At 50.4% G+C, this 25,339-nt stretch overlaps 6 protein-coding genes across 6 annotated transcripts; 3 read left to right on the forward strand and 3 right to left on the reverse strand.

The window, feature by feature from the left end:
- Nucleotides 1–29: 29 nt before the first annotated feature.
- TGME49_288560 (hypothetical protein) lies at nt 30–6,070 on the forward strand. The gene is made up of 7 exons (XM_018782039.1): nt 30–1,728; nt 2,263–2,309; nt 2,735–2,812; nt 3,031–3,107; nt 3,251–4,107; nt 4,455–4,501; nt 4,643–6,070. Exons 1-7 carry the CDS (start codon nt 851–853, stop codon nt 4,933–4,935), a joined length of 2,277 nt encoding a protein of 758 aa, XP_018636363.1. The 5' UTR covers nt 30–850; the 3' UTR covers nt 4,936–6,070.
- A 1,478-nt stretch (nt 6,071–7,548) lies between these two features.
- On the reverse strand, nt 7,549–11,403 carry TGME49_288570 (hypothetical protein). The gene is made up of 5 exons (XM_018782040.1): nt 10,218–11,403; nt 9,709–10,081; nt 9,381–9,541; nt 8,943–9,133; nt 7,549–8,724 (listed from the first exon to the last, which is right to left on the reverse strand). Exons 1-5 carry the CDS (start codon nt 10,651–10,653, stop codon nt 8,632–8,634), a joined length of 1,254 nt encoding a protein of 417 aa, XP_018636364.1. The 5' UTR covers nt 10,654–11,403; the 3' UTR covers nt 7,549–8,631.
- A 121-nt stretch (nt 11,404–11,524) lies between these two features.
- Nucleotides 11,525–13,714, forward strand: TGME49_288580 (RNA methylase, putative). Its single transcript, XM_018782041.1, has 7 exons — nt 11,525–11,706; nt 11,821–11,867; nt 11,967–11,979; nt 12,091–12,149; nt 12,263–12,321; nt 12,450–12,588; nt 12,685–13,714. Exons 1-7 carry the CDS (start codon nt 11,605–11,607, stop codon nt 12,905–12,907), a joined length of 642 nt encoding a protein of 213 aa, XP_018636365.1. The 5' UTR covers nt 11,525–11,604; the 3' UTR covers nt 12,908–13,714.
- On the reverse strand, nt 12,520–14,588 carry TGME49_288590 (hypothetical protein). Its single transcript, XM_018782042.1, has 11 exons — nt 14,050–14,588; nt 13,966–13,992; nt 13,837–13,904; nt 13,747–13,780; nt 13,663–13,691; nt 13,566–13,609; nt 13,499–13,511; nt 13,396–13,432; nt 13,256–13,338; nt 13,128–13,196; nt 12,520–13,072 (listed from the first exon to the last, which is right to left on the reverse strand). Exons 1-11 carry the CDS (start codon nt 14,165–14,167, stop codon nt 12,992–12,994), a joined length of 603 nt encoding a protein of 200 aa, XP_018636366.1. The 5' UTR covers nt 14,168–14,588; the 3' UTR covers nt 12,520–12,991.
- Nucleotides 14,589–15,310: 722 nt separating this feature from the next.
- TGME49_288600 (WD domain, G-beta repeat-containing protein) lies at nt 15,311–17,849 on the reverse strand (the record flags this gene model as incomplete). Its single annotated transcript, XM_018782043.1, has 4 exons — nt 16,781–17,849; nt 15,866–16,615; nt 15,499–15,765; nt 15,311–15,388 (listed from the first exon to the last, which is right to left on the reverse strand). The coding sequence occupies exons 1-4, from the start codon at nt 17,654–17,656 to the stop codon at nt 15,311–15,313; spliced, it is 1,971 nt and encodes a 656-aa protein (XP_018636367.1). The 5' UTR covers nt 17,657–17,849.
- Nucleotides 17,850–20,909: 3,060 nt separating this feature from the next.
- Nucleotides 20,910–25,319, forward strand: TGME49_288610 (50S ribosomal protein L21, putative). The gene is made up of 3 exons (XM_018782044.1): nt 20,910–23,199; nt 23,573–23,785; nt 24,621–25,319. The coding sequence occupies exons 1-3, from the start codon at nt 21,637–21,639 to the stop codon at nt 24,831–24,833; spliced, it is 1,989 nt and encodes a 662-aa protein (XP_018636368.1). The 5' UTR covers nt 20,910–21,636; the 3' UTR covers nt 24,834–25,319.
- The last annotated feature ends 20 nt before the right edge of the window (nt 25,320–25,339 follow it).

Consider the following 25,339-nt stretch of genomic DNA (forward strand, 5'->3'; position numbering starts at 1 on the left):
TTTCTGCTGTGTCCCCCGAGACCCAAACTCGGGGTGGTATAGTGGTCACTTGCAAGTCGATTCATCCGGTGAATTCGACTTTACTTTCGTCTAGAGTGCAGACGTTGCATCCGAAGGGTGTTGAACTAGGGACCTAGCTGTGTCTATGCTGTGTTTGCAGTAATATGCGTGGCCACACAGTCAGCGGATAACCCGCTGTTCACACTCACGCATGGCATGCACATCTGATACACGACCTGATGAATAACAAGTGCTGTGCTGCAAATGATTAACAGACAGCCTAGTCCTTTACTTGCAGAGGTGCTCAATTTCTCGTAGACTGGACTTTCATTCCACATGAATGTAGGTGGGGGGGACACCCGCATCGCAGAGAACATAAATTGTCACGCGTGCCACGTGCATGGTGGAAAGCCAGCAGACGTCGTGAGGGCTTCCGCCTGTGTTCGGGAGGATTTGACGCGGTGTTCCTTCTTCTTGAAAGCCCATTGGCGGTCGGTTTCCAGTTGGGCTATGTAACAAGGCGGGATGCATGTGTTGGTGTAGTTTGCAGGACGCTGTGTTCGTATGGAGCTGGCCACATCATCGCGTCCGCTTGCTGAACCCCTGAGCCTCAATCCGAACGTGGAAGCACTGTTTTCCACCCAGGTTTTCAAACGCAGATAACGTTAAATGAATAAGTATCTCATGTCGATTCTTTGTCCCGTCATGTCGCCGCAACGGAATGTGGTCCTAGATTCTTGAGCGTGTTTCTCTTCGAAGTCAACCGGATGGGTACGGCTATCGAAAAGTCAGAAATGTTGAGTCGCAACGCTCGAATACCTCTACCTAAGCGGAGCTTGATTTCTCAGTCATGTGGAACCGTGCGTCCGTGCATACGTGGAAACGAGAGGTAGTAGCGTCGCTCCATCCTCTGGCCTGGCAGCACGCCCCCGTAAACGTGGCCTGTAGTCCTCGTGTGGCTGACAAGCACGCTTGTGTTCTTTTTTTTGCGCTGTCTAGAGTCTGTGCATCTGAAAAACATGCATATCAAAGACAAACCCAACGATCCCTATGTGCAGGTTCGACGACCAACCTGGAGCTGACGCGAGGGACGGGTAATTCACGCGAGGGAGTCCATCAGCGATGGAACTTGAAGACCATCTTAAAACGAGCTCGATCTTTCGCTGCGTTGGGAACTACGAAACACCCACAAAACGGTTCCCCGCGGGAGTCCCCGAAAACTGCCCTCGAACGCGTGCTACGATACTGTCGAAAGAATGGAGAGCCTCGTGGCAGTTTGTTCTTCTTATGGAGGTCCACAGTGTATCCTCGGCTGGTACGGGGTGATGTGAACGACGCAGAGGCTTTGGAGATTTTGCGGACGTACTTGACAGATTTGAATCCGGCAAACAAGAATGAAGGATGCAAGAAACCTGACTATGAAGAAGCGCATAACTGCCTGTCAGAGGCAGCAGATGGCTTACCAAATGCAGAGGCCGTGCTAGCGGCCGTGGGCGGCGGATTCGTCAGACGCTATCAGAGCGTCTTGCCTGAGTTATATGTGCCAAACAAACGTACTGCCCATTCTAACGCGTTGCGAAAAAGAGGGTTCGTGGCGTGTAGTGTTCCTCAACGTGGCCATGGAGCTGCGACAATAAAACAAAAGGATGTGCCCACTGAGCTGACGAATTTTGCTTTTGTCTGCAACATCTTCGCCCGCCGCATGCCAAAGCACCGACCTTTCTTTGTGTGAGTAAAGCCCTCATTGGTCTGAGAGTATCGCTCTGAGGTGTAGACTTTTGGACACTCGTGTACATTACTATTTACAAATACCCGTATATTAGAACGTGTATATACGGTCTGTAGCTGTTGTCGCATAGGGAGGATTTTCTGTAAAAGGAAACAGGACTTGTGGGACAAAGTGGTGCAGTCTGGTAGGGGTTACGAGAAACAGCAGTTGCCCACCGTGAAAAGTGAAGCCGACAAAACCGGCATAACCACAGTGCACGTGTGGAGGCAATTTTTTCTGGCGATATAGTTCGGGACGTACCAGTCTGGCGAGGCCACAACATTGTGGTGTGGGAATCAACTGTGTGCGAGGCTTGCCATGTTGATATCCCTTGCGATTTGGGACCTGCGGTGTGAGATTATGAGACGAACTATGCGTGCTCTGTTGCTGACTACGTTTGCGTGTGGACTCAGATGTGCTGCGAGGCGTCTGGGAAGACTCGACGACGAATTGAAGGAGCTTCCTCTCCAGTATCTTGTCATTTTTGCTCACAGTTTCTCGAGGTCGGAGGGGGCAAAATCGGATGTCATGCGACAACTGGGTACGGCATCTTGAACAAGAAGCATTGTCATTGTTTTTCGATCTTTCACACAAAAAGTGGGAAGATTCCGCCGATATTTTCGTGTATGCGATGTCGTGCTGCGCGAAGGGTATTCCAAACGAAACCGCAGAAACATTGTCTCTTGAAGCGGCGCATAAAGCATTCTGCTCGTTACACACGCCTGCATAAGCCAGCTGGTTGATTTACCCCAGCGATTTTGGTGGCACGAACAACCGCACATGAAAAATAACTAATCGCTGCGTCCACTTCGACGGGTTTGGGTTCCGGCAGAAACTGCCGTACGCGGATCTTGTCGCACTGTTGCTGTGGTGCGCAATTCGTAACGCAGCTTCATTGTCGAATGGTGGAACTCGGAGGCTGCTTGGCATGTGCTCTGTTGCGATTTTTCCGTTTCCCAACTACAGGCAATGCCATTGCGAGGCATGTCTACGATATTCAACCACGTGATATGAGCGTGACATGGAACGCCTTCCGTCAAGCCAGTACGTGCGAGAGCCCGAAGCGGCCATCGATAGCTCGATACCCGTCGATGGCAGTGAAGCCACCTCATTGCAGCCAGCGGTGTTCGTGGTCACTGCAGTCGGTCATGTGGTTGGTAGGTCTCTTCTGTTTCCATTGCCTTTCCGCTTTACTGTAGGCCAAAGGAGGTGGAAACAGAAAGTGGTGTTACACATCTTCATGTCGTGTTACGTTTATTCAGATGTAGTGCACGATCGGCTTTTCCACATCCTCGTGAAGAGGTTACCCGTCATAGCAGGACATTTTTCTGCTACTCAAGTAAGTGCATGCAACATGTTGTTCAGGGGTTACCATCCCTGGGCGGGTGTCAGTGAAAGTGAGCAGAAGGCAGTAGAGTATGATCGGGTGTTCTTGGAAGTTTTCGTGTTCCCTGGCGCCTGAGGGCCTTGTCTGTTTTACAGATAGGGATGACGCTGAATGCTCTTGGCCATTTTCGGATCCGGCACCGGCTCTCAATTTCATCTCTCATCGCAAGGGCGAAGCACCTTCTGGAGACCCCTTTGTCAGTCGATCACGCCTCGACAAGGGCTGAGGAAGTCCCTCAAGAACTACCGTCGATCGGAGCGGACTCCGCATTTGGCGTCCAGAATTTAGCTCTGCTGCTGAACAACGCCGCACGCGTGGATTCAGTGGATTCCCTTTTGTCCTCCAAAGATGGGTTGAGCATCCTCGTCCTGCAAGCGGTGAAGCACACGGCCATCCAACTTTGTTTGCAAGGGAACTGTCATGAGATCGCAGACACGTTTTTCAAGCGCAAGTTGCCTGAAGCCGCAGACGGAAGCTACCTTGGAAGTACGGTTGTTCCAGGTCTCTTTGGGAATCTTCAGCAGATGCGCCAGGATGATAATCGTGTCGACCTGCGGGCGCTGTCGACTTCCTCGACTTCAATGATTTCTTTCAAAAAGTATTCGCAGGATTTCACGCCTCAAGCACTGGGGAATATCGCTTTAGGCGTGGCCTTCGTGCTTGCGAACTTGTGCAGCTCTCGTTCGCAGCACCGCTCAGGTTTCCACGACGAAGGGATTCGCACGGTTCTGCAACAGTATATGTCCCTATGTAACCGTTGCATATTAGTTTTGTCGGCACTTGCAGTTCGCACTTTCCCCGTAAATTCATTCCGGCCGCCAGCTACAGTGGGAGGTGCTGTCGAGGAAAGCCCAGTGATTCGAGTGCTGGAAGCGGCGCACAGATTCCAGTTCCTGCAAGCACTTCTGTGCATGTGGCACTTTCCTGGTGGATCGGCGATGCGAGAGTATGGGTAAGTTTAATATGTCCACCATACGAACGGCGGGAGAATGCGTGAAACACAAGCAATTCCGGTAAAGGAAGCGTGCGGCACTCTGGCAGCACATTCAACGGATGACCGCATGCTCAAAGCGTCAGGCATGTTCGCGTGTTTTAGGTAGCCGCGTAGCACGTCGGAGAGAACTTGCACGCGGAGAACATACAGGAGGGCTCGATTGTGCTTTCCTAAATGCAAGCGTCGTGTTCAAATAGTAACGCGGCAAGAAAAGCGTACTCATCTTGTTAAAGGACTGCATGTTCCCATTCCGCGTGACTGATAGCATTGACGGATGTACGTCTGTGTCGGTGTGTTGTTCTTAGGATCGAGGAACTTGCCACTCTGACTGGCGTTATGGAAAAATTGACAGGCAAGTTGCTGAGATTGTCACTGTGAACCCTACTTCATGTGGAAACAGGAAGGTGTCCAGAAAAACGCCGTTGTGGCTTTGTCGAGGAAAGGAAATCCAGCGGCTGTGTCGAGCATCTTGACTATTGTGTATTATTTGCAGGGCAACACGCGCACATGGGAGCAGCAGACCGTCACGTGACAACGTCTAAGGAGCAGGACCAAGTTGAAAGCGCGCTGCGATCTGTTTTCATCGATGCCACAGGAACTCAGGCTGATCCTGTGGCCTCTGTCACTATAGGTAGAGAGCACTGTTGCAGCGTCTACAGCATAGACATAATATGTAAATTAGAAGAAGGCTTCTCAGATACACTATGGGAGAACCGCCTGATAGATACTGCTGCGGATACTGCATCTTTCTGTCATAACACACAGCTACAGTGCGAAGAAGTCTAGCAATAAAAGAAGCATTCCATGTGCGTATCGTCACTTCGCTGAAGGTCGGTGGTATTGGAATAACGGATGACTCTACCATCCTGGCGCCAGACTTGCATTGCTGATTTGCTGCACCTTCCACGTTTCCTTCTTTCTGAGGGAAACGGCGGAATATCTTCGCCTCAAGTTCGACTAGCGTCCTTTATCGCTTCGCTCGGAACCGGAATGAGACTGTCGAAGCGCGTGCCGGCTCCTGGTGCTTCCTTGAGAATTTCCTGACATCCGTGGTAAGTCAATCTGGTCATGTGTAGTTATGTGACCCTCTGTGGCACCGTATTACACGAGTTTGAAAGCTCAAGAATGCCTTGCCAACGCTCTATCCGTCGATTTAACTTGCCACCACCTCCGCAGTTGTCGTAATCCCGTAGCAATTCTTAATTGAAATTGTTCAGTCGCATCTCTTTCTTGGAGAGATATTCTCTCAACATCAAACTCTCAAGCAATGACCATCATGGATAACATCGCTGCGGCCCCCAATTATGGTGCAGCATTGTCGTGCCGCATGCTGCAGACCTCAAACCAGCACCGTCGCCGAACGTTGCTGGTTACTCAAGTACCCAGCATTCACAATCCGACATTGGATTCGCTTCTTATCGGATTCCTTCGTGTGTCCAGTAGTGTGACACTACGAAAAATGCACAGACTCAATAATATCGGGAACAAACATGCATACAGTATCAAAGAGTGGTGCGGGGACGAAGCATGGGAAATGCGTGCTTTTGCTCTCTTCTTGTGGCAGTGCAAAACAACACTGAACCGGGTATGGCCTTGCCCACCGAATGCTACGCCTGTGGGCTACATGTCCCGCAGATTGTTATTTCATGGGAATACACGCACCCGTCTCTGTGCTTGACTTAATTAGGGCCGCAAATTGAAAAGATGATTTTTCAGCAGTATGGGCGGCAGTGATGTATTCCCTTTTGGCATAACCTGCCTACAGGATTGTACTTCACGCGCTGGTCACTATTTCCAGTGCCATTGGATGCGGACATATTGCCCCGGAACTATTCCATGCTGCTATGTAATATAATGCTCCGTATATGCTGGATGGAGTTTTCCATCAGCCAAAAGAGTTGTACACTACCATTCCGCTACTAGCCTGTTGCTACAGACAGTAGGAACCAGTGTGTCGGTGGCTACTCTCAGGACGATGGCGGTGACTATACTAGCATCTGGGTCACAGAGTTTTCTCCTTGCCATAATCAGCTCCCCGCCAGATGCAGATGCCAGAAACGTGGCACCACTGTATAGGGCATCAGGGTGGGTTTAAAATTGGTTTGAGGTAACCGCAGGGTCAACCTGTAACTGTGCAAGACGGTTGAAGAAGTGCCGTGCTTTATTGCATATAGTCAAGAGAAGGTTGTGCAACATCTGCTATACACGGGCTTTGAATCATATAACGAAGCAGATAGTAACACGAGTTGTGTGTGTGTGTTTTGCAAATGATCAACACCACAATGCCGGCAGCTAGTCCTTGCACACGAGGGACCCCCGAAGCCTATCATAGACGACACTAACTGGCCAAACGAATGACACTATTCTGACGAAAAGAAGCTCGATCAAAGGAAAACTGGTTACTACGGTGGATGGAAGAACCGGCGACAGTCATACGTTGCAACACTGGCTCAAGTCTAGGAGGGAGAAAAACGTGTTTCCCATTGCATTCGCATGAAGGAACTCCCATACTTCGTCTGTATGTCTTCCACTGTGAACGAAGACAAAAACCGAAACCAGAAGCACTCCTTTCTGATCCTTGGTCGCGAACAAAAGCTCCCCCTCTCAAACGTGTGAAACGAACTGTTGTGTGGATATGACAAACCAAAGAGGGGAAATCCAGTAGTGACCAATGTCACTTGGGGAAGCTCCCCATCCGGTGCAACGTGAACACTATCTCTAATTGGAGAGAGTCCGGCACCAGGCTATGCGTTTTCTGATCTGATAGCTAATTAACTGAAAAGACACGGAGCCGAACTCAGTGGGCGGGGCAACACACGAACGCACACACTGCAGTAATCCTGGCAACCATCATAAACCCTGGAAGTTCACGTATTTATCAGAAATGCAGCGAACATTTTCGCCTTCTCCGAGACTAAGCAAAAGGCAAAACGAACGTGACTTGCATGCATTCTGCCTCTGCCCGTCGGCAGTCGCAGGCTATGTGTGTTTGTACAATTCGATGCCTTCACGCGCACCGGACTTCTTGTTCAGGACTGCAAAAACTGACAGGTGTTCGCGGAAAGTGCCAACCAGTATTAATCGTGACCCTTTTTCCAGAGCACTGACCTCCAGGTAGTGCCAGGTGGTGCGAAGAGCGTTTCGCGAACGGCGGCGGTAGCGTGGCGTCTTGCACCAAGTTGGAGAAGCCACGTGCATGCAGTAGGAAGGAGAGCTAGAGGTATTTTTGGCTGCAATCACCACTTTCTTCAGTGGATTACGTTTTTTTTACGTGGGGACGTGTGTCATATACGTAACGCTTTTTCTGGGTGGGGATCAGGTTTTGTGCTTCAATTGCTTCACGGCGTAACATAAGGCCGTGAAAGTATGTGGGAACGTGTTTTCCGTTGCGCCCCCTGTGGGCCTATCCTGAGTTGGCAGGAAATCTTGAGGCTTTAACGCTTTAACCGTCGAGATTCAACTTGTCAAATTAGCGAGACAGTGTCAATAACAACAGCGTCTAAACAAAGAATTGTTGCGCTTAATCTCACCACCCGAACAACCCTCGAAAGGTGCCGTACCACGGTGACCCACACATCGCAGTGCTGCACGACATAGGAAGTGACTGTCAATGTGCATTTCTCTGGGTGATATGGGACATAGGGAGTAGCCGACTCGAATACCGCAGTCAACAAGGATACGCAGGTGCGCTTCCGGCGGACACATTCCCGTGATACGATGAGTGTGCCCATGAGGAATAAGCGCGTAAACTGAGAAGATACGCATCAGCGGCCACGTCTCTCGATGAGTGAAACCGCTTGACACGTGTCAAACAATATGGTCGTTTGCAAGAATAGAAAATGGTGTGCAGCTTATTCTGGTGACATATAACAGGGTCTCGGAACGTGGGAATGATGCAACCTAAACCTGTCGCAAACGGTGTCCCTATTAGCACCTCGTGCTTGTCGAGTTTACGAACGACAGGTAAAATTTATGCGGCGACTCGACTATGTGCAAACTGTAAGTACGAAGGAGGATACACTGGATAAATGACACTAATGTCAATGTTTGTGTTACGCCATCCTACAGTCCTGAATGGTCCGCTCTTGGAAGCTCGTGATGACGAAAACACAAATGAGGTTCTGGGCAGGGCGTTGAAACAGCAGCTGGCCGCGCGGCACAGAGGTAACAGTCTCTCATGCGCATCTTTCAGTGTCGCAGATTCGTAGACACAGACAGGAAAGTCGCAGCCTTACACGTGACAAGCGTGATTGTATGTTTCTGGAACAGGGGGAGCAGCTCGAAGCAACAAGCGACCAACGCTTTCACAGAATCAGTGAATCAAGACGCACATTACAAAAGATGCTCCGAAAACGCTCCTCTATGCGATTCTACACCAGGCGCACCCGCAAGTTGCCACTGCTGCCAAAAACCGTCTCTCACGGGACCTTGTGTGCCGTAGATGCCTCGCTGTTTGATATCCATGTATTAGAAATACAGCACCTACGCGCCTTTGCCACTAGCGAGCTTTTTGGATTTCAGCATCTCTTCTCTCAGCCGATGGCGCTGCAGCTCCTTCGAAACGTCAGAAAGCTCCTGCGTGATCGCCGAAAACAGGAAACCGAAAACCGCTTAAACAACACGTAACATTTTCTATGATGCAGTTATGCAGACTGTGTTCCGATCCCTGTGTCGTTCCCCAACTCTCCTTTCGACGAATTCCCTCCGTTTAGACCGAGCAGGGTACTTGCGCCTGTAACTACCATTAAGTTTAGACTTTGCATGAGCGAACCAAGCATGCACTTTTCTCTTACTGCTTCCAGCTTCTTGCGATTTGCGCGCTCATCGTAGACGGATTCTTTCAGCTTCTCAAGCTGATTCTTGATCGCCGTCTCAACGAGCTGAAGGAGTTCATATTCGCTCTTCTTGATGAGGTTGCTGTGGCACGGTCGTCCCTCCGCTGGGCGCAAATCTATAGCTCTGCCGTTCGGGTCCCGGAAAACACCTGAGACGCAGTGCGCCAGACACAGCAGCGGCCTAAAAAGCAGCGAAGCAGTATGTGTACTCCCATATGCCAGAAGAATGCGGGTGACTCAGGAGTCGTCCTGTAGGTAACCCCTTGGATGATTCAAACACCATCTGAATTTACGAGGCAGTTCAAAAATTTGCAGATTTGACCGGCCCTGTAAAAATTCGAGTGTTCGACGACTCAGAACATCGGAACTGCGTAGGCGTTCGTTGAAGAAACGAACCTGGAAAGGCCGAAATCTGATAGACCTTTGTGAATCCTTGCTCGTCGACGTCATCCAGGTCCTCGTACTCTTCCAGGGTTACCAGCTTAAGACGACGGTTGGTAAGCTCCGTCACGTAGTCAAAATCAGCAGGAGGCCAGTCAGGGAGCACGTACCACCATCTGAAAGAACACCATCAGTGGCAGAAAAAACTCGTAAAAATGTACGTTTCTCAAGAAAGACCTGTGACAAAACATTGATGCGGAGTGGAGAGTTTGGAATTAAAGTGGGGGAGGGTTTTTTGCTTAGTCAACCGAGCAATCCAGGTAAAGACCGGGATAAGACTCACCTGCACAGGAGTTGGGCAACCAGCTTTGCTTTATTCGTTCGATTTCGTGGATCAAACGTTCCCATGCTAATGTCCGCACCATTTTCCTCGTCGTCCGACCCGTCCCGACTCTTTGAACGGCTCGCAGAGTTTCCCCCCGCGGAGCTGGGGCGCTGGGGGACTCTCTGTTTCTTAGGGGGAGGCTGTTTACGCTTGGGAGCAGGGCACCTTCCTTTCTTTCGTGGCTTCTTCAGTTGGTCGTCCTCCGAGTCGTTGCCGGAGTCAGAGGACAGTCCATCGGAAGAGTCAGACGACCCACTGTCTGAAGAAGACAAGGAGCTGTTAGACCGGCCAGAGCTGCTGCTGTCGCTGCTGCTGTCGCTGTCACTTGAACCTGAAGAAACATAAAACGGAGAATACGTGGGCGGATAGACAGCGGTTGTTTTTGCGTCGTCAAAATCCGGGAATACATAATCTAAGGCGCTGCTGAGACAACGCATCTTCTCAACTAGTACGAAGAAGTGCCTTACTGTCAGAGAGGTCTCCATCGCGCCCCGTTGAGCCTGCAAGTGTGGCGGTCCTGGCACGTTGTCTGGGAGGACCCGACGACGTGCCATTCGGAGGTCTCCGCTGAGAGGAGTCTGTGGGCTGAGACGTCAGAGGAGACCTGGATGGTTTCACAGGCGCGTCATCATCGCTGTCCGAGAGCAATTTGCTTTTAGCAGCTGATCTCGGCTTTATCGGTGAATCGTCATCGCTCTCCGTCTGCTTCGGGCATGCGGACGCTTGGGTCGCCTGAGATTCACTGGCCTGCGACAAGGTCACGCTGCTCGCAGACACCGAGGAAGGAGGCGCAGCTGGTACCAGCGGTGCAACAGGTGCGGCAGTCGACAGAACTTCGCTCTTCACCGCCGGCAAAGAGCCTGCAGACGGAGCGCCCTGTAGGCCAATTAAACGCATCAACATCGCGGAAGAGACGCAGTTTTACAACTGACATAGAGGTAGCGGTTCGCGAGTAGAAGCAATCACGACGGTCGTTAGCTAACAAGGTGCTCAAGCCACGATAACTGGGTTGGTTAATAATAATGCAACCAGATGCGAGACCACATTCATTAGGTAACACCTGCCGTGAAGGAACTGTCAACCACCGACGCTCACCTCCATGGGTGGATCAAGCCCGAAATTGAAAGAGAAGCAGATGGGGAGAGAAAAAAGAGCGCGGGCACAAAGCGACGATAGATCCTAGTTCGTTTAGTGCCTACGTGACAAAATTGACTTTATTTCATTCCTTCTCGTGACAAGGCTGAGGCACTGTCTTACACGGACCTCCTGCCGGTCTGCAGTGGATGCAGCTAGAAACCCAGCAGACAGATCCTGTTTCTGACAAAAGTTATCTGCGACTATTTTGCAAAGACTATGCTTTGGGTTTTCAGTAAACAGGCAGTCATATGAGGAAACTGGGGAGCTGAAGCATGGACATCAGACGAAGACGTACAATGGGTGCATGCATCACTTCACCACCGACAACAACATACGAAGGACGTCTCCAGCGCTGCCAGTCACGTGCCAACACCATGATACAGAGTTACTTGATGATCAATCGTAGATGCACTTGTTCAAGAGGTCGCACAGATTCATTCAGTTTTTCCACTGCGGCCAACTTGTCTGCCCAGGCACAGACATCATCCGCTTTGGCTAGTGGGCAGAAGGGTCGTGTTTCCGGGTGCATGCACACTACACTATCGAGGGTGAGCATGAGGACAAACGCAGCACGCAAACATTGTAACACGGCTCGACACCGCTGCTGGACCTCTGCATGATAGGTTCATGACTCAACGGAGACACACCGGCCACTTCATTGAAGAAAACGACTAATCTTAAAAACAGTGAAACTTCAAGAGTGCCGTGCAGATCGAAATGGGGGATAATTGTGGGGCTTCGGCAAGAAATGATGCTGAATACTCCGACAGCGACTCAGAAACCGACTGGATGCCTTTTACGGGAACAACTCCAGACCTGGTGAGGAACGATGAGTAGATCTGTATGCCTACGCTGGTGACAAACCTCATTCAATTTCTCTGTGGCCATGCGCACATCCATTCTGTGCCGAGTTTCCTCTGCTGTGGCATGCAGCCACACTCACAAAACTGGGACAGCGGCGGCTTCGTATCTCCCTTCCAGTAAGAGACTGTCAACCAACACAAAAGAGCGCCACGAACCAGCCACAAACTGAAGAACATATTGTATCTGATATGGCCTGCGGTGTTGTCTTGCTGCAGAGCAACCCCTGTGGTGAGGCTTAGCACGTAGGTCCCCTCGAGTGCCAGAGGTGAGTTCAACGGGCGAAGCTTCATGAACGCCTTCATTCCTTGAGTTCTTTGCTGTACTCATTTACAACTGCAGAATAAAATAAGGTCCATCTTGCAACATTTAAACCTCAGCGAAGCCGACGTGGTGTACGAGTAAGTGACTGCACTGCTGAATCTGGAGATATCAGACCGCGTTGAAGGGCAAGCCCAATCAATACGGATCAAGTTTGGAATTTGTGTAATTGGCGTGTATCTCGGCCGATCAGTTTAGGATGCGGCGACGGACGAGTTCTCGTTGAATGCTCCCGGATAACCAGCTGCTCTGGTAAGTATCCGGTGAACCAAAACAGTCTCTCATCGATCATTTTTGCTGAAAAAAAAAGTGAAGGTGCTTCTGAGTACCGTGTTGACCGTGTTCTTCCGGAGCGAGGATCAAACTCGTTTTTGGTGCAGGCGTCGGCATCGATCTGGATGATTGCTTGGTGCAACGTGCGCGCGCGAATGCTGAGCGGCATAATGTCCATCGTCGCGTCACATTTTCAAAAGCGGACTTCTTGGACCCCCAGCTTAATTTTTCTGCTGCAACCGTCTTGTACGTTGAAACAAGACACAATTTAGATTTGTGTGGGTCACTGGAACATCACCGCTCATATGCGAATGCACATCTGTGATGCTTTTCACTCAACAGGTTTCTGTATCTTCTTCCGGACGCGCTTTCTATGCTGCTCCCCAGCCTCGAAAAACTTGCGAATGACAACAACTCTCGACTCAAGAAAATTGTATCTGTGGGCTGGCCTCTTCCAGGGGTCCGAGCGACAATTAGCGACACGGTTGAGAAGTTTTACATATATGAACCTGATGCGCTTCGGTCCCACGCAATAACATCTGCATTACGGGCTCTGCACGAATAACTAAGAGCCAGAGGCTCCGCGTCTTCCCGCGGGTTTCACGCACGGTTCGTCTAGGGATTCTGTAGTGTGCCACCGTCTCATTTGTCAGGCAACTAGCATGCCCATGTGGTGAGGACCCTTGATCTTTCGAAGAGCCAGGAAAAAGCTCTGAGTATCGTTCAACTCCTGTTTTTGCAAGGGGAATGCTTCTGAGAAATAGGGTTCAACAGGCTTGTCTTACTCGCTCGGCCTCCGTGGATCCACTTTCACCTTCATACTTGGCTTCTTCGATTTTTCTACCAAGCTCTTCCTGCAGTATTGTGGACTGGGTCTCGCTCGTTTCTGTGGCGGTTTCTGTTATACACGCACCTCCTCCGCAACAAGCTTTTCTAGGTTGACCCCTTCGTGCTGGAGGAGATTCTTTGCAGCGGCCACTCTTTCCTGGCTCACAGCTTTAAAGGAGGTTACAGGTGTATTGTAGATTGACAGCATAGTTTTGTCACACTTGCCTGACATCTCTGCCTCCTCGTGCTTATCCTTCTCTTCCTAAGAGAAGTGAAATGAAGTACATCTGCACTGAAGTCTAATGTATCGCAACTAATGTCCACGAACCTCTTCTCTCAACCTGACAGGGAAAAGTCCGAATTCTGCTGAAGTTGGTTTATGTAGTATTTCTTACTCATGCCTTGCATCTTCTTCAGCTTCATTAGCGAGTGCCGCTTTCTGAAGACTGCGTCGTAGTTTGATCTCTCAGGTCCGTGGCGGTGAACGGTTACCTTTTCCGCTGCTACTAACTTCTTATCTTCTGATTAACAATGAATGTAAGAGGAGAAGAGACGGCACACTCGAGAGAACCGTACCATCTTTATACAGTTTCGCATCGGCTTCATTCGCCTTAATGTGACACTAGTTGAGAGGTGAAGAGTTAAGTGGCTGCATGGCGTCCTTACCAGCTCGCGAGCCAAGGCTGCTTCCGCATTCAACTGATGACTTCCCATAGCGACTGCAGTCCGTATAGCTGTACATATTCCTCTGGTGCATAGATCACATGGAAGACACGGGAATGGCGATCGCCATACCCTTTGCGAGTTCTTTTTCCCCAGAAGCTGAAACAGTTTGCGGCGTTCACTACGCTCGACAGAAAGTCGATTTAGGAAACCAACCATCGTGGGGGACGCAGCAGTGCTGCTCCTGATTTGCCGGTTCGTCGGCAGTCACGTTTCCGAGTCGAGTTGCTGCCATGCACACAACGAAGGCCAGTGCACGCGTTTTCGTCCTCATGCTGGCCAGTGGGGATGTCTTTCTACAGCTCGGTCAACGTCCTTGCAGAGGGAACAGGGAAAGCACTAGAAAGAAACGACAAACTGCGCATCCAGGTGTACTATGTGCACGCGTTCAAAGCATTAATAGCAAAAGGTATGCGCAGGTAAGCAATTGTTCCGCCACCGCGACGAGCCAGTCACCAAGTGTCCAGACACTATGGCACCCTCCGCGTCATTGACCAAGCATGCAGTCACTAGCAGCTTCGTCTCAGTTCACATCATCATTTATGCAAACTGTTCCAGCTCCGTTGGAAGTTCGTCCGCCTAAATGGTGGGAGTCTGGTCAACAAAGATCTAATGACAGTCAACCACCGTGCACACAGTACCGAAGTTTCTGCGTTCAAAAGTGAGACTAAAACGCAAGCTATAGATTCGCGAGTAGAGTGCACGTGATGATTAGTCTTTCCACCACCGCCGTGCTATTATTCTCGCGTGTATCTCTATTGTGGATGACTCTGAGAAGCAAGGTCACCATCTAACTAAACGATGCAAAGAGGGAACGTGCCGCACATTAGGGCGTCGAAGGTTCGCAAGTGGTCGAACCATACTCACATCAAATGCTTCAAAACCAGAGCATTCAGCCATTGAATACAACGTCACACATTCAAGAAGGTATCCTCTGTTCCAAAAGCCAGTAAACTGACTACGGACCCGGGATGCGATGGATAGATAGAAGGTGTTATCGCAAAGGCACGGCAAAGAACACAGTTACAAGGTAACGCCAAACTCATCACCTGCTTGACACAGTGAAGCTGATAGCGACTTGAACAAAAATAAACGGCTTCCACCACGCAACGAGAGGCTTGCACAGGACAATGCATACGTTTACCTTGGCGTCTCCGATGTTTGTATGACAAAGAAACACTCCGATATTCACCTGCAGCATCAATTTTGTGTATTACATTGTAAAGTATATTCGATTGTAGTAGTTTTCATCGCTCAAAATTTATCCCTAGTTACGCTTGACTCGAATTTTGCATGTTTCTGATCGGTGTGTGCTCAGTCTCTCTTCCGCAGCCATACACGGCCCTGCAGAGTTGGACCTGTTGACGAATGTCTCCTGCCAAATGTGTAATTTGTGCACTCGGTCGGAAACCTCCTGTCACATGACGATTTGCCAATCGTCACCCTCGTGGCCCCCTTCCAGCTCGGATGGAAGCGAAGCTGATTCGAAACGGGACTGCGAACAACAGAAAGCACATGGAAATATTTTTTGTGGCTACGGGATGCACCACTTCCGGAATGGCCTCGCAAAATTCATGAACAGTTAAATTGCATGAGGAAGCATACCTGAATCTGGAAATCTGCTCTCGGAGCGAACCAAGTTGTTGCCGTCAGAAGCGTGCACTCGTCGCCATAATTAGGATCAAACCTGAATTCATAGAAGACTCCATTAGGATGGAGCAAATACAAGTGATTCGACCGTTCTCCAGCAAATGCGCAAAGGGGTCCAACAATTCTCGAAGGGCGGGCTCTGACGTCAATTGATTGTTGATCGGTTGGCACATGGAACTGCGCGAAGCTTCGGACTGCACTGAAATAACGCGGAAGCACACCCTGCATGCCACACATACACAACGAAGTTACTGCTAAATGAGTCTCTTAGGACGACTGGTGCTCCGTTTCCGAGCTGATGCTTCATTCTGAGTGTACTCACCTTGATGGCATCGTGCACTATCTCTTTGGACGCATCGTATACAACTGCTGTGAGCTCCTTTCCAACGGAAAGTGCCTGTTGAAGAGGTACCCCACTAGAACCAGCCCGGTAACTATCTCCCTCAGAAGCACTCCAAAGCGCACTGCCAGTGCCCAAGGTATTCTGCCCAAATGTGGTTCCTGAATGCACGTCTACAGATGAGTCCGGAGAAGTCGCGTGAGAACGACGCGAGACATTCATGCTCTCCTCAAAGGTACAAGCTGCTTGAAGATGTTCCGCGGTACCCGACTTTGTCCTTGCTAGACGGGTCTCAACATCGCCACAGTGGTCCAATTTGAAAATATGGACAGTGGGAGACGATGACGCGACAGCGAGGAAGAGGCCGTCGGCACGCAGTGCGATGCAACTGATAGCGTAACTATGCGTTCCTCGACGCAGTTCGTGAAGCAGCTGACCAGTCAGTGTCGCGAAGACACGGATTACTGTTCCTGTCTCGCTCGCAGTTGCGATCCAAGTTCCTTGAGCATTAAACGACAGGGCTGCCAGGGCACTCTGATGCGCTTGGAAAACATGGCTTTTTCGTTCCCCCTCCGATGTCTGTATTCTAACAGCGCCTGCGGCGATAGCTGGACACCCGACAATCCAATGATCTCGTTCCCGGCCTGCAGCAATGATGCAGAGACCACGTGGATTCGCCCCCGTGTGGATGATGTTGAATGGTCGCATTTGCTCGCTCTGATAGATATAGATCTGAAGCGAACAACACGCACATCATTTTCCAGAGATGTGTGAACATCTATGAAACTCATCAAAAAACATAAACCAAATGACTTCACAATCTGGTGCATTTGCCACAGTCTACGAATCTGGCTCCACCGCTGCCATTAAATCGCTCACTGCGCATCGCCAGCTTACCGAATATTCAGTCACGACGGCCAGAATCTCCCGACCCAAACATATGTTTTTCACTGCTTGACGTGCCCGGACCTCTCCTATGAACAACCGTTTTTGATCGTCCCAGAGTTTGACTTTTTTGGGGTCTGCTTGACTAACTAGAGCGAATACGTTAGTTCTGAAGAGCATGCCTGCCACCTCATAACATCCTTCACCCCACGCCGGCACCTCGCGGCGCATAAACTCGGACAGAGGAGCGCACGTGAAGACGCGAAAGCCCACAGACGTGGCGCACACAAAACATGTATTGTCTTGGTTGAATGAATACGATTGCAAGTACACAGGGTCCAGTCTGCGGCTCTGTATTAGCTCTGAGACAGGTGCCTCCGCCTCCTGGAGATGGCAGGAACTGTGAGGAAGGCAATGCGGATCAAACGACGTCACGCGGCTGCTTTGTGGTACAATGTTCTGCGAGGTAATGGGTGGTTGTGGAGAATCATCGTTGTCGATCACGCCTGTCCGTGGATCTGAACTTTCAACTTCTCCTGTGTTGCTCGGTGAGAGCCACGTGTCACTCGCATCTACCGTTGCCGGTTCCTTCTTCTCTCCTCGATTCTGCTGTTGGAAGTCAGTTTCCGCTGTTGAGGGGCAGACGCCTGAGTCGAACCCATATTCCTCTCCAGTTTTGGCTAATGGAACCGTGCAAATGTATTCAGTGGCAGCCGCCTGGACGTTGTCGTCAAGCGCGAGATCGAGAGTGGACTGAGCTTTCGCTCTAGGATCCTGAATTTCAATGTTCGTGGCTACTGCAGTGCTGGTGTCGGGAGAGTCCACACAGCATTCCGGGGGTCCAAGAATCTCACAAGAATGCGTTTCACGAATCCGTTGACGACTCATGTTTGCTCTGGTTCAAAGAACCACCTCAGACCGTCCTCTACACTCAACTGAAAAAAGACGAAAAACAAGAGAACAGTTGCACCCGCCAGGAAAATCCGGATGATTGACTTGTTCTTTTACTTGCTCCGCAACATGACCAGTGTAAGGAGAACAACGCGGAAAAACAATTGGAACTGGACGACACGGCAACGTAAATGGAAAGCTGTAGGAGACAAACGCCAAGGCAGGCCAGGAAAAGCAGCCGCCAGTGAGTGGATGGCAGTTCAGCAAGCCAAAACTCACGCTGACGCTAGTACAATGGAACGAGTGACATGCATTGAAGACTGAGACGGGTCACGCGCATGCGTCTCGGTTGCATGTCTCGCCTGTGTTTCTTCAGTCAAGACCACTGGGCAGAAAGTTTTCAAATAGTCATCGCAGCATACGCTGCTAGGCTTCCTCGTAATGAATTAGTCAGAAAAAGCTAACAGCAGCGGTTGCTATGGGCACTTCTTTGTCGCTGGTGAGGGCGTGAAGCGTGGCTTCCTACTCCGAGCTTTGGGCTTTTTTCCGGAAATGCTACACGATCGTAGCACTACCTGAATGGTCCTGAGACCGGGCCATGGCGGGTGCGGCGTCATCACTGGACTCAGTACAACAAAAACTATACACCCCTTCATGTCTACTATTCTGACCTTCCATCCTCGTACTCTGAGGGCGACTGCCTCATGAGATAACGGTCGCCGCAAGGGGTTCTATGAGATCACGTAACACAGACAGCATCCTTCCTCATGCTGCTTGATATGACGAACGAAAAGTGACGTTTCTCAGTCATACTGTCATGCCCTCCTCGTGCTTTGACTTGTTCCAATTTGCAAAGACAGCGGCAGCACGTACAGTGTGATTGACAACGACAGTGGCAGCACTTACAGTGTGCACGGCATCTGCGTGATGTATTGTGGTGGAACGCAACACGGTAGGACGAGGTGGTCAAGGCGCACTGAATTTGTTCTCGCTTTCCAAATTGCCGTTGTTTTGGTCACGATACAGTCGTAATGGTAAAACAATATTTGTGTGACATTTCGCTGTGCTGCAGGCCAGCGAATTCTGGTGTCGTATCAGGCTTGAGGTAAGCTTGATAATCAACTGGTCCATAGCGTCGAACTCGCACGGCCTCCGCTTAGTCGCGTTTTAAACGTGGGAAGTACCGGGGGAGACCCCTGGATGTTTCTCTCACCATGCCGGTGAAGTGGACAAACACACCGGTAGTGACCGACGGAATATCGTCGTTCCTTCATCATTTGTTTTAGTGTGCAAATTGTACGTAATGTACTTCCTCCTCCACAAACGCTCGTTCCAGCACCCGCCATGAGTCAGCCAAAGCCAGCACCATCGCCCAGATAATATTTTTGTTCCTGTGTGCCATAACAAAGACTTTCTTCTCTAGTACGCTCTGTTGCTTATCTGTGGATAACTTGCACGGTGCAGGATGGGGTAAGGAATCGCAAGCGCTGACTGCACCACAACTTAATCATTTGTTTCGCGGTGCTTTCTTCCGAATGAGACAGGATCACCACGATTATTAGACTAATTGCGCTGCGTGCCGGTACACTGACAATCAAATGCGCTGCGCGCCGGTACACTGACAATCAAATGTCTTGAGTTCTGACGCAACATGTTTTATAGTCCACGTTCCTCGGTCGAACTGTCACGCGCCCATATGGAGGTATTGATCTACACACAAGCAGCCACAGCTTAGCTAGTGAACATTTCCTCAAGCATGCAGTCCATTTTTTGAAAGGAGCCTTAAACTTCTTTCTTTATGAGGTGGTCAACTGCGACGCGGCAGCAGCCGCAAACGCCACTGGCTTCGAAAAACCCTCCGGGTGTTCAAGGAAAGACACGATCTTCTTCAGGTGACGTTAGCGACTAGACTGTTCCTCTCTACTTTTTCCAGTCTGTTGGCTGTCCGCCTACCGCGTGGCGCGATCAGACAACTATTATAATCCCTAATGTCTGTCATGGTCTTCAGCCAGGTGGCATGCACGTTTATTCGGTGTCACCGAAAACAAGCCTACACGCCATCCCGAGACTTTTGGTTTCTCCTCCGAAGACGCTGTATCACAGCAGCCCCGTTCCCTGCCGACCACAGCCATATTGTCTACATTCTTTAAAATAAAGTCGCCTTCTTTGCAGGATTAACTGCGACCCAGAAACGTAGACGCAAATGGCTGATTCCAGGTGAGGAAGAGTCCACTCAACTTTCTGGCACAGCTTTCGCGGTCCGTCTCTTCAGGTAAAACAGAAAAGCAGCGCTTGTGTTTACCATTCACTTCGTTCGTCGTATTGTTTCTAAAGACAATGACCACCACCAGGTGCATACCACTGAGCACTATCCGAAAAATAAAGCTGCCGAATCAACATAAAGAAATGTGAATTAAGTGTAGGATAGAGCTAAGCAGCGTGTGCGCTCCGAACTCATAGACTGCTACTTCCACCGAGACGTCTCTGGTTTGCGTGGCGTTAGCGAACAGGGAAACGTTGAATCTGTGGTCAGAAGTGAGACGTCGGACAGAATGACAGAACACACGGATGCCACAACCGGCCAACCTCTTTGATATCCCCAGATTCCAGAGGCACGCTTTCTTTTGAGTTACCGGACCCAACAGATCAGATATTTTGATATCTGGAGGCATCATCTGCCTACATATCTACAGGCAAGACATTTTCACGCTCTTCACGCATTTGCTTCTAAAAAAACGATGAGACACCTGTGCGAATATTATCACCGAAGACACCAACAGCCCTTGCTGCGCTTGTTGGTGGAGAAGGCAAACATGCGGAGGGGTTGGTTCTCTATTTAACAGAGAACAGGCATTTCAGGATTTGGGAGCAAAAAATAGAGGCAGCAATTCGGGAATGGGAACGACGAGACACGCCAATTTCGTGCTACATCAGCTTCAGCGAATAGGAGGCATGTGCGAGATGTGTCCGACTCCGATGAGCACACAGAGGATGACGGTGTCGCACAGCCAGCACTAGCATAAAACAACTGAAGACAGAATGTTCAGGGAGCAGCAAGAAGGAAACCGAAGAGACATGACGACGAATTGTCACTGCGAAAAGCCATGCTATGTCGAGACTGTGGAGACAAAACAACAGCTCTGCCGACTTTTCGACACAGCCGCATGAAGTGTAAACGGGATTTGGGTTATGCGCTTTTCGTTCGCAACTCTATCCATTTCCGCGACATTCTGTTCCACGAAGAATCCCTTTTCCTTTTCAGATCTAGCAACGATACTCGCAGCACGGAAAGAGAGCACTTACTCCCTCCTGCCCTCCTGTCTTCCCCTTGGAGTGTCAATTTCTATTGACTTTCCTGTCGATTCTGGACTCTTATCGCGTCAAAGACTCGCCTAGATAGCCTTGCCAGGAAAACGGCACAGACATGTCATACACCCCCGCAACTGGAAGTTTCTGTGCCAGACATATGGAGTCTGTTTTGGGGGGTGCGATGGGAGACAGCTCGACTGTCAACGGTACAATCTAGGTGATCCGTCCCTCCCCAAGAAGACAATGAGTGAGGGACAGCGATTACCCGTCTCCTTCTCAGGGGTTTGAAGACAGATCTGCAACACGAACTCCGTGCTTTTCTTGTCTTCCGTCGCCGTGCCGCTTTCTAATCACCTTTCACTTCTTGAAGGTTTCCGAATGTCACCGTGCAGTCGTTTCGTTCTTTCTTTCATCCCAGGGCCTGTGCTGTCCAACACGGCCATAGCGTTGCACGAGATAGATCTTGCTTCTGCACTGGCTTCTTCCTTTCCCCTGCTCTACTCTGGTGAAGGAAACGAACGTGTTTTTTCTCCCTTCTCCTGGTGGCCTTCTGTGGTTCGTGCGAAGCCAAGAAGACGGGATGAAATGACCAGCTTCTGGAAGGGAGAACAAGAGAAATTGTCGGTCTGGGTAATACCCCCCCTCGAACGTCTGTCCCTTACCCCGCCATGGGATTCCCTTTTTTGTCGGCTTCCGATTCTCGTCATTTTTCTTCCAACGTTCCGCTGCGACGCTCCCAGCGACCTAGGCCAGGGCGACTGCTGCTGCCCTTGATCATTTGGGGAATTCTCGCGTCTTTCTCGGCTGCAGGTCACGACCTTTCTTTTACGTCTACGAAAGCAGTACCACTGTCTCTTTCTGTGTCTGTTCCTTCCCGAGACTCTCCTCCCTTCGTTCTCTCCGACGCACGACCTTCCTTGAGGTGCCGGAGTTCCCCGGATGCCGTGGCCTCGAATCGCCCGCAGAGCCTTGATGCCCCCATTTCTGCTCTTCAAGAGGGATGCACCGTACCGAAGGACTTTTGTGGAGGGGAAAGACAAACACGGACAGATAGACCTAGGGACTGTGTCCTGCTTTGTACGACCTTGAAGAAACACGATGACACACACACATCCCTGCAACGCGCTCGTCGGACAAGGGACACGAGTCGCGCTTTCTTGTCGTCCTCTTCTGTGTCTTGGCAAGCTGGGAAGCTAGAGAATTCTTCCTTCGGAGTTCGTTTCACAGAGGGAAGACAATCCTGTCGTAGTTTCTCCCCGTCAACGCCTTGCTTGTCGGGCGTGCCTCTGTCATCTCAAACTGATTCCTTTCTCTTCTACCTGGTATGTTCTGCCTCTCGCTCGTTTGCTCTGTCTTCCCGCACGTCTGATCTCTCCCTTTTCAGGCGACCTTCGTCCTCAGCCTGTTGTTCCTCCTCTTGGTCTAGAGCTCTCGCGTCCTTCTCGTTGTCTGGCCCTTTGGCTCCTTCGTCTTCCGCACTTTCCCATCACTTCTCTTCTTCAAGTGCTTGTCTGCCGTCTCCGTATCTACTTCCGTCATCTCATGCGTCTCCCAGCGGCTCCGCGTCGGACAGGTGTGACCGTCTCAGTTGCTGTGGCTCGTATGTTGCGTTATCTTCTTCGCACTTGCCTTCTTCATCTCACTTGCCCTCTTCGTCGCGTTTGCTTTCCTCTCTATTGCCGTCTGCGTATCCGTCTGTGGTGTCTCCCTGTGGATCGTCTTCGCCGAAGCTGCCTCCAACCGAGACTTTTCCTCTGTTTCCTCCGTCCCGTCAATTCACTAAGAAGCGGCGAAGTGCGGAACATGGAGACTCGAAGGAGACAACGGCGCGAGAAGACGAGAGGCAGAGGTGGCGCGAAGAAGAGCGGCCGAGTTTGCCAAAGGGCGCTGGTCCGCCAGACGGCAACATGGGAGACAGAGAGACAGCCGACAAGCAGAGAGAGACACAGCTGTCTCCCGCCTTCCTACCCGAACGGCGCCGGGCGATGTTTCCTATAGTCTCGCCGGCCCAGCAGAAATTGCTGGGCCTCGCGGATCAGAAGGATCGAAGTGGATCTTTCTTCGTCGCCCACATCGGCGGCACGCAGTTCATCATGGAGAAGGGGAGGTTTTACGACATGAATCGCATTTATCAGAGAGTCGGTGGCCGCATCCACCTTCACAGGATCATCTGCTACCAAACCCCTGATGGGGAATTTTGGCTGGGAAGACCCTACCTCGAAAACGTCCGGGTGCGAAACAGAAGAACTCACCCGTTTTAGTCACTGCCTTCGTCGCTGCTGCGTTGATACGTGCACGGAGGGGCGCGTGATGAGGGCTCTCAATATATTCAACACTTGCACATACAAATGGTTGCCCATTTTGCACCGAATCCGCATCTTCACTGATGCCTATTTATATATAACACGGATATATATATGTATATGCATGCATATTAGTTAGACGCCTTGAGGAGCACCTGCTTCCGAGCGCCCCAGCGATTTATGTTAATGCTGCGGTGTCTTGGGTTCCTCCCAGAGTGTCTGAGTGAGCGACTGGAATGTTGTTTCAGGGCGTGCGTTTTCGGCGATCTCCAAGGACTGTACGTGTTCCAATGTGTCGTAGGTGACGGCGACTGTCGAGAAACATTTCCGAGGACCGAAGATGTACATGGCAAAGGCTCGGCCGAAGAAATGGCGCAAATATTTTTCGCACCGACAGGACCTGACGCGAATTCGGATTAACGAAGTGGAGTTGCTGCGAAATCCTGGTGAAGAGGAGTCGGCGAGTGTGCCCCCCAACTTCACGACTGATAACCCAATTTACGCAGCCCTTATGGTATGCAAACCGCCACTGTGGACTGCTAAAGACAGATAAGTGTTTTTCCATATCCTAGTGATGCTCAGGATTGCTTCAGCCGACAAAAACAGCGTGGAAATGTATTTATCGGCGTGATACAATGTCAATTCTAGCTACATTGCGACTCAGTCACACCATACGCAGTTCCAGAGCAGCTCCGAGTCGCCGTGATGCATTGGAATCGCTCGAAGTGGACCAGGTATACAAGACGTCTTTACGGCTAACGGTAGACTGCGGAGAGCTGGCTAGCGACTATGTGAATGTGGTTCCCTTCGCGAAGCACGTGCGTTTTTCTGTACTTGGTGTGATCGGTCTTGAAAGTCGAATTAGTCCCAGTCATGCCCTGGGAGACTCGACTGTTGCATTCCTTCGGGGCCTAGTAGGAACTACGTGTCTTCGGGTGGCGAAATAGAGCGTGGAACGTACCGAGACGGAAACTGCTTCCTAAAGCATGCACCCAGCGTTTCGTCTGTTCAGTCGTTCGTGCTTTCTCTGTGTCCCGTCGCTGCACACTTTCTGTGAGGCGGGCCGTTGTGGTCGCCTTTCGATTCAGCTCCGTTTAGTGTGGTTTCTTTTAGCTACCATCAGGGCATGTGCCAAGCGATGAAATGCATTTATCGCGCCACTATTTCGAGCCAGTTTCGTCGTGTTTCTTAGCCAGGAGAACGTGATGTCGGCTTCGGTTAAGAGCCCCGTCACTTCCCGCCTGCGCAGAGCTGTCTAGATTGGTTCTGTTTCTTTGAGGCAGGCGCTGCTGTTGCGTTTCTGAGACTCTGTCAAATAAAACTCAGCTGCTTCCTCTCTGTTTTTGCAGGCAAGCAAACAGTTTCGGAAACCCAGTACCGTGCTGCCGCGCATGAAACGCACTTTCATGCGTCTGGCATCAAGGGAAGAGTTTCCTCTCATTGGGGAAGACCCCTTGATGAATTTTGACCCCGTTGTCAACCGTCTTCTGATGGACCGCCTTATCGCTGGTCACTCGGAACTATTCCCCCTCCTTCGTCCCGACAAAAACATGGACACTTAGTCAAAATTTAGGCACTTTGTGGACGGGAGAGACCGACATGAGACGTGTCGTATCGTGAACTGTGAGGCGAAAACAGTCCTTGAACGGTTTTCGTCGAAATGGTTGAACCATTTCTTATCCGGTCCTTGGTCCGAGCGCGGAGACGGCAGGGTGGGCAAATTCTGGCGTGACCAGAGGAACTCTTTTGGAAGTAACGGATAAGGAAAGGCAGCGACAAAGAAGAGAGCAATCTTTGGTCGAGTAACAAATTTTTCTCTTGACTCAGGAAAAAACCAGATCCCACATACTTGTTCCCCTCTTGTCACAAAACTTTCCGTGGTTCTTCTCTCGCCCACCACCGACGGGTGAACCACTGAAATGTGCCTCTCCTTCATAAAACTAATATTCTGGTTCCATTATCCTAGTTCTTGGTGAAACATTTTCCCGAAGAGTGCAATTCGAGACAACATCTGCAAAAACTCGGGAAAACAAGTAGCGTTCTACATCCACCTGCACGTCTCTCCTAC

Source organism: Toxoplasma gondii, chromosome IX (genome assembly GCF_000006565.2).
Source record: "Toxoplasma gondii ME49 chromosome IX, whole genome shotgun sequence".
Taxonomy (NCBI): Eukaryota; Apicomplexa; class Conoidasida; order Eucoccidiorida; family Sarcocystidae; genus Toxoplasma; species Toxoplasma gondii.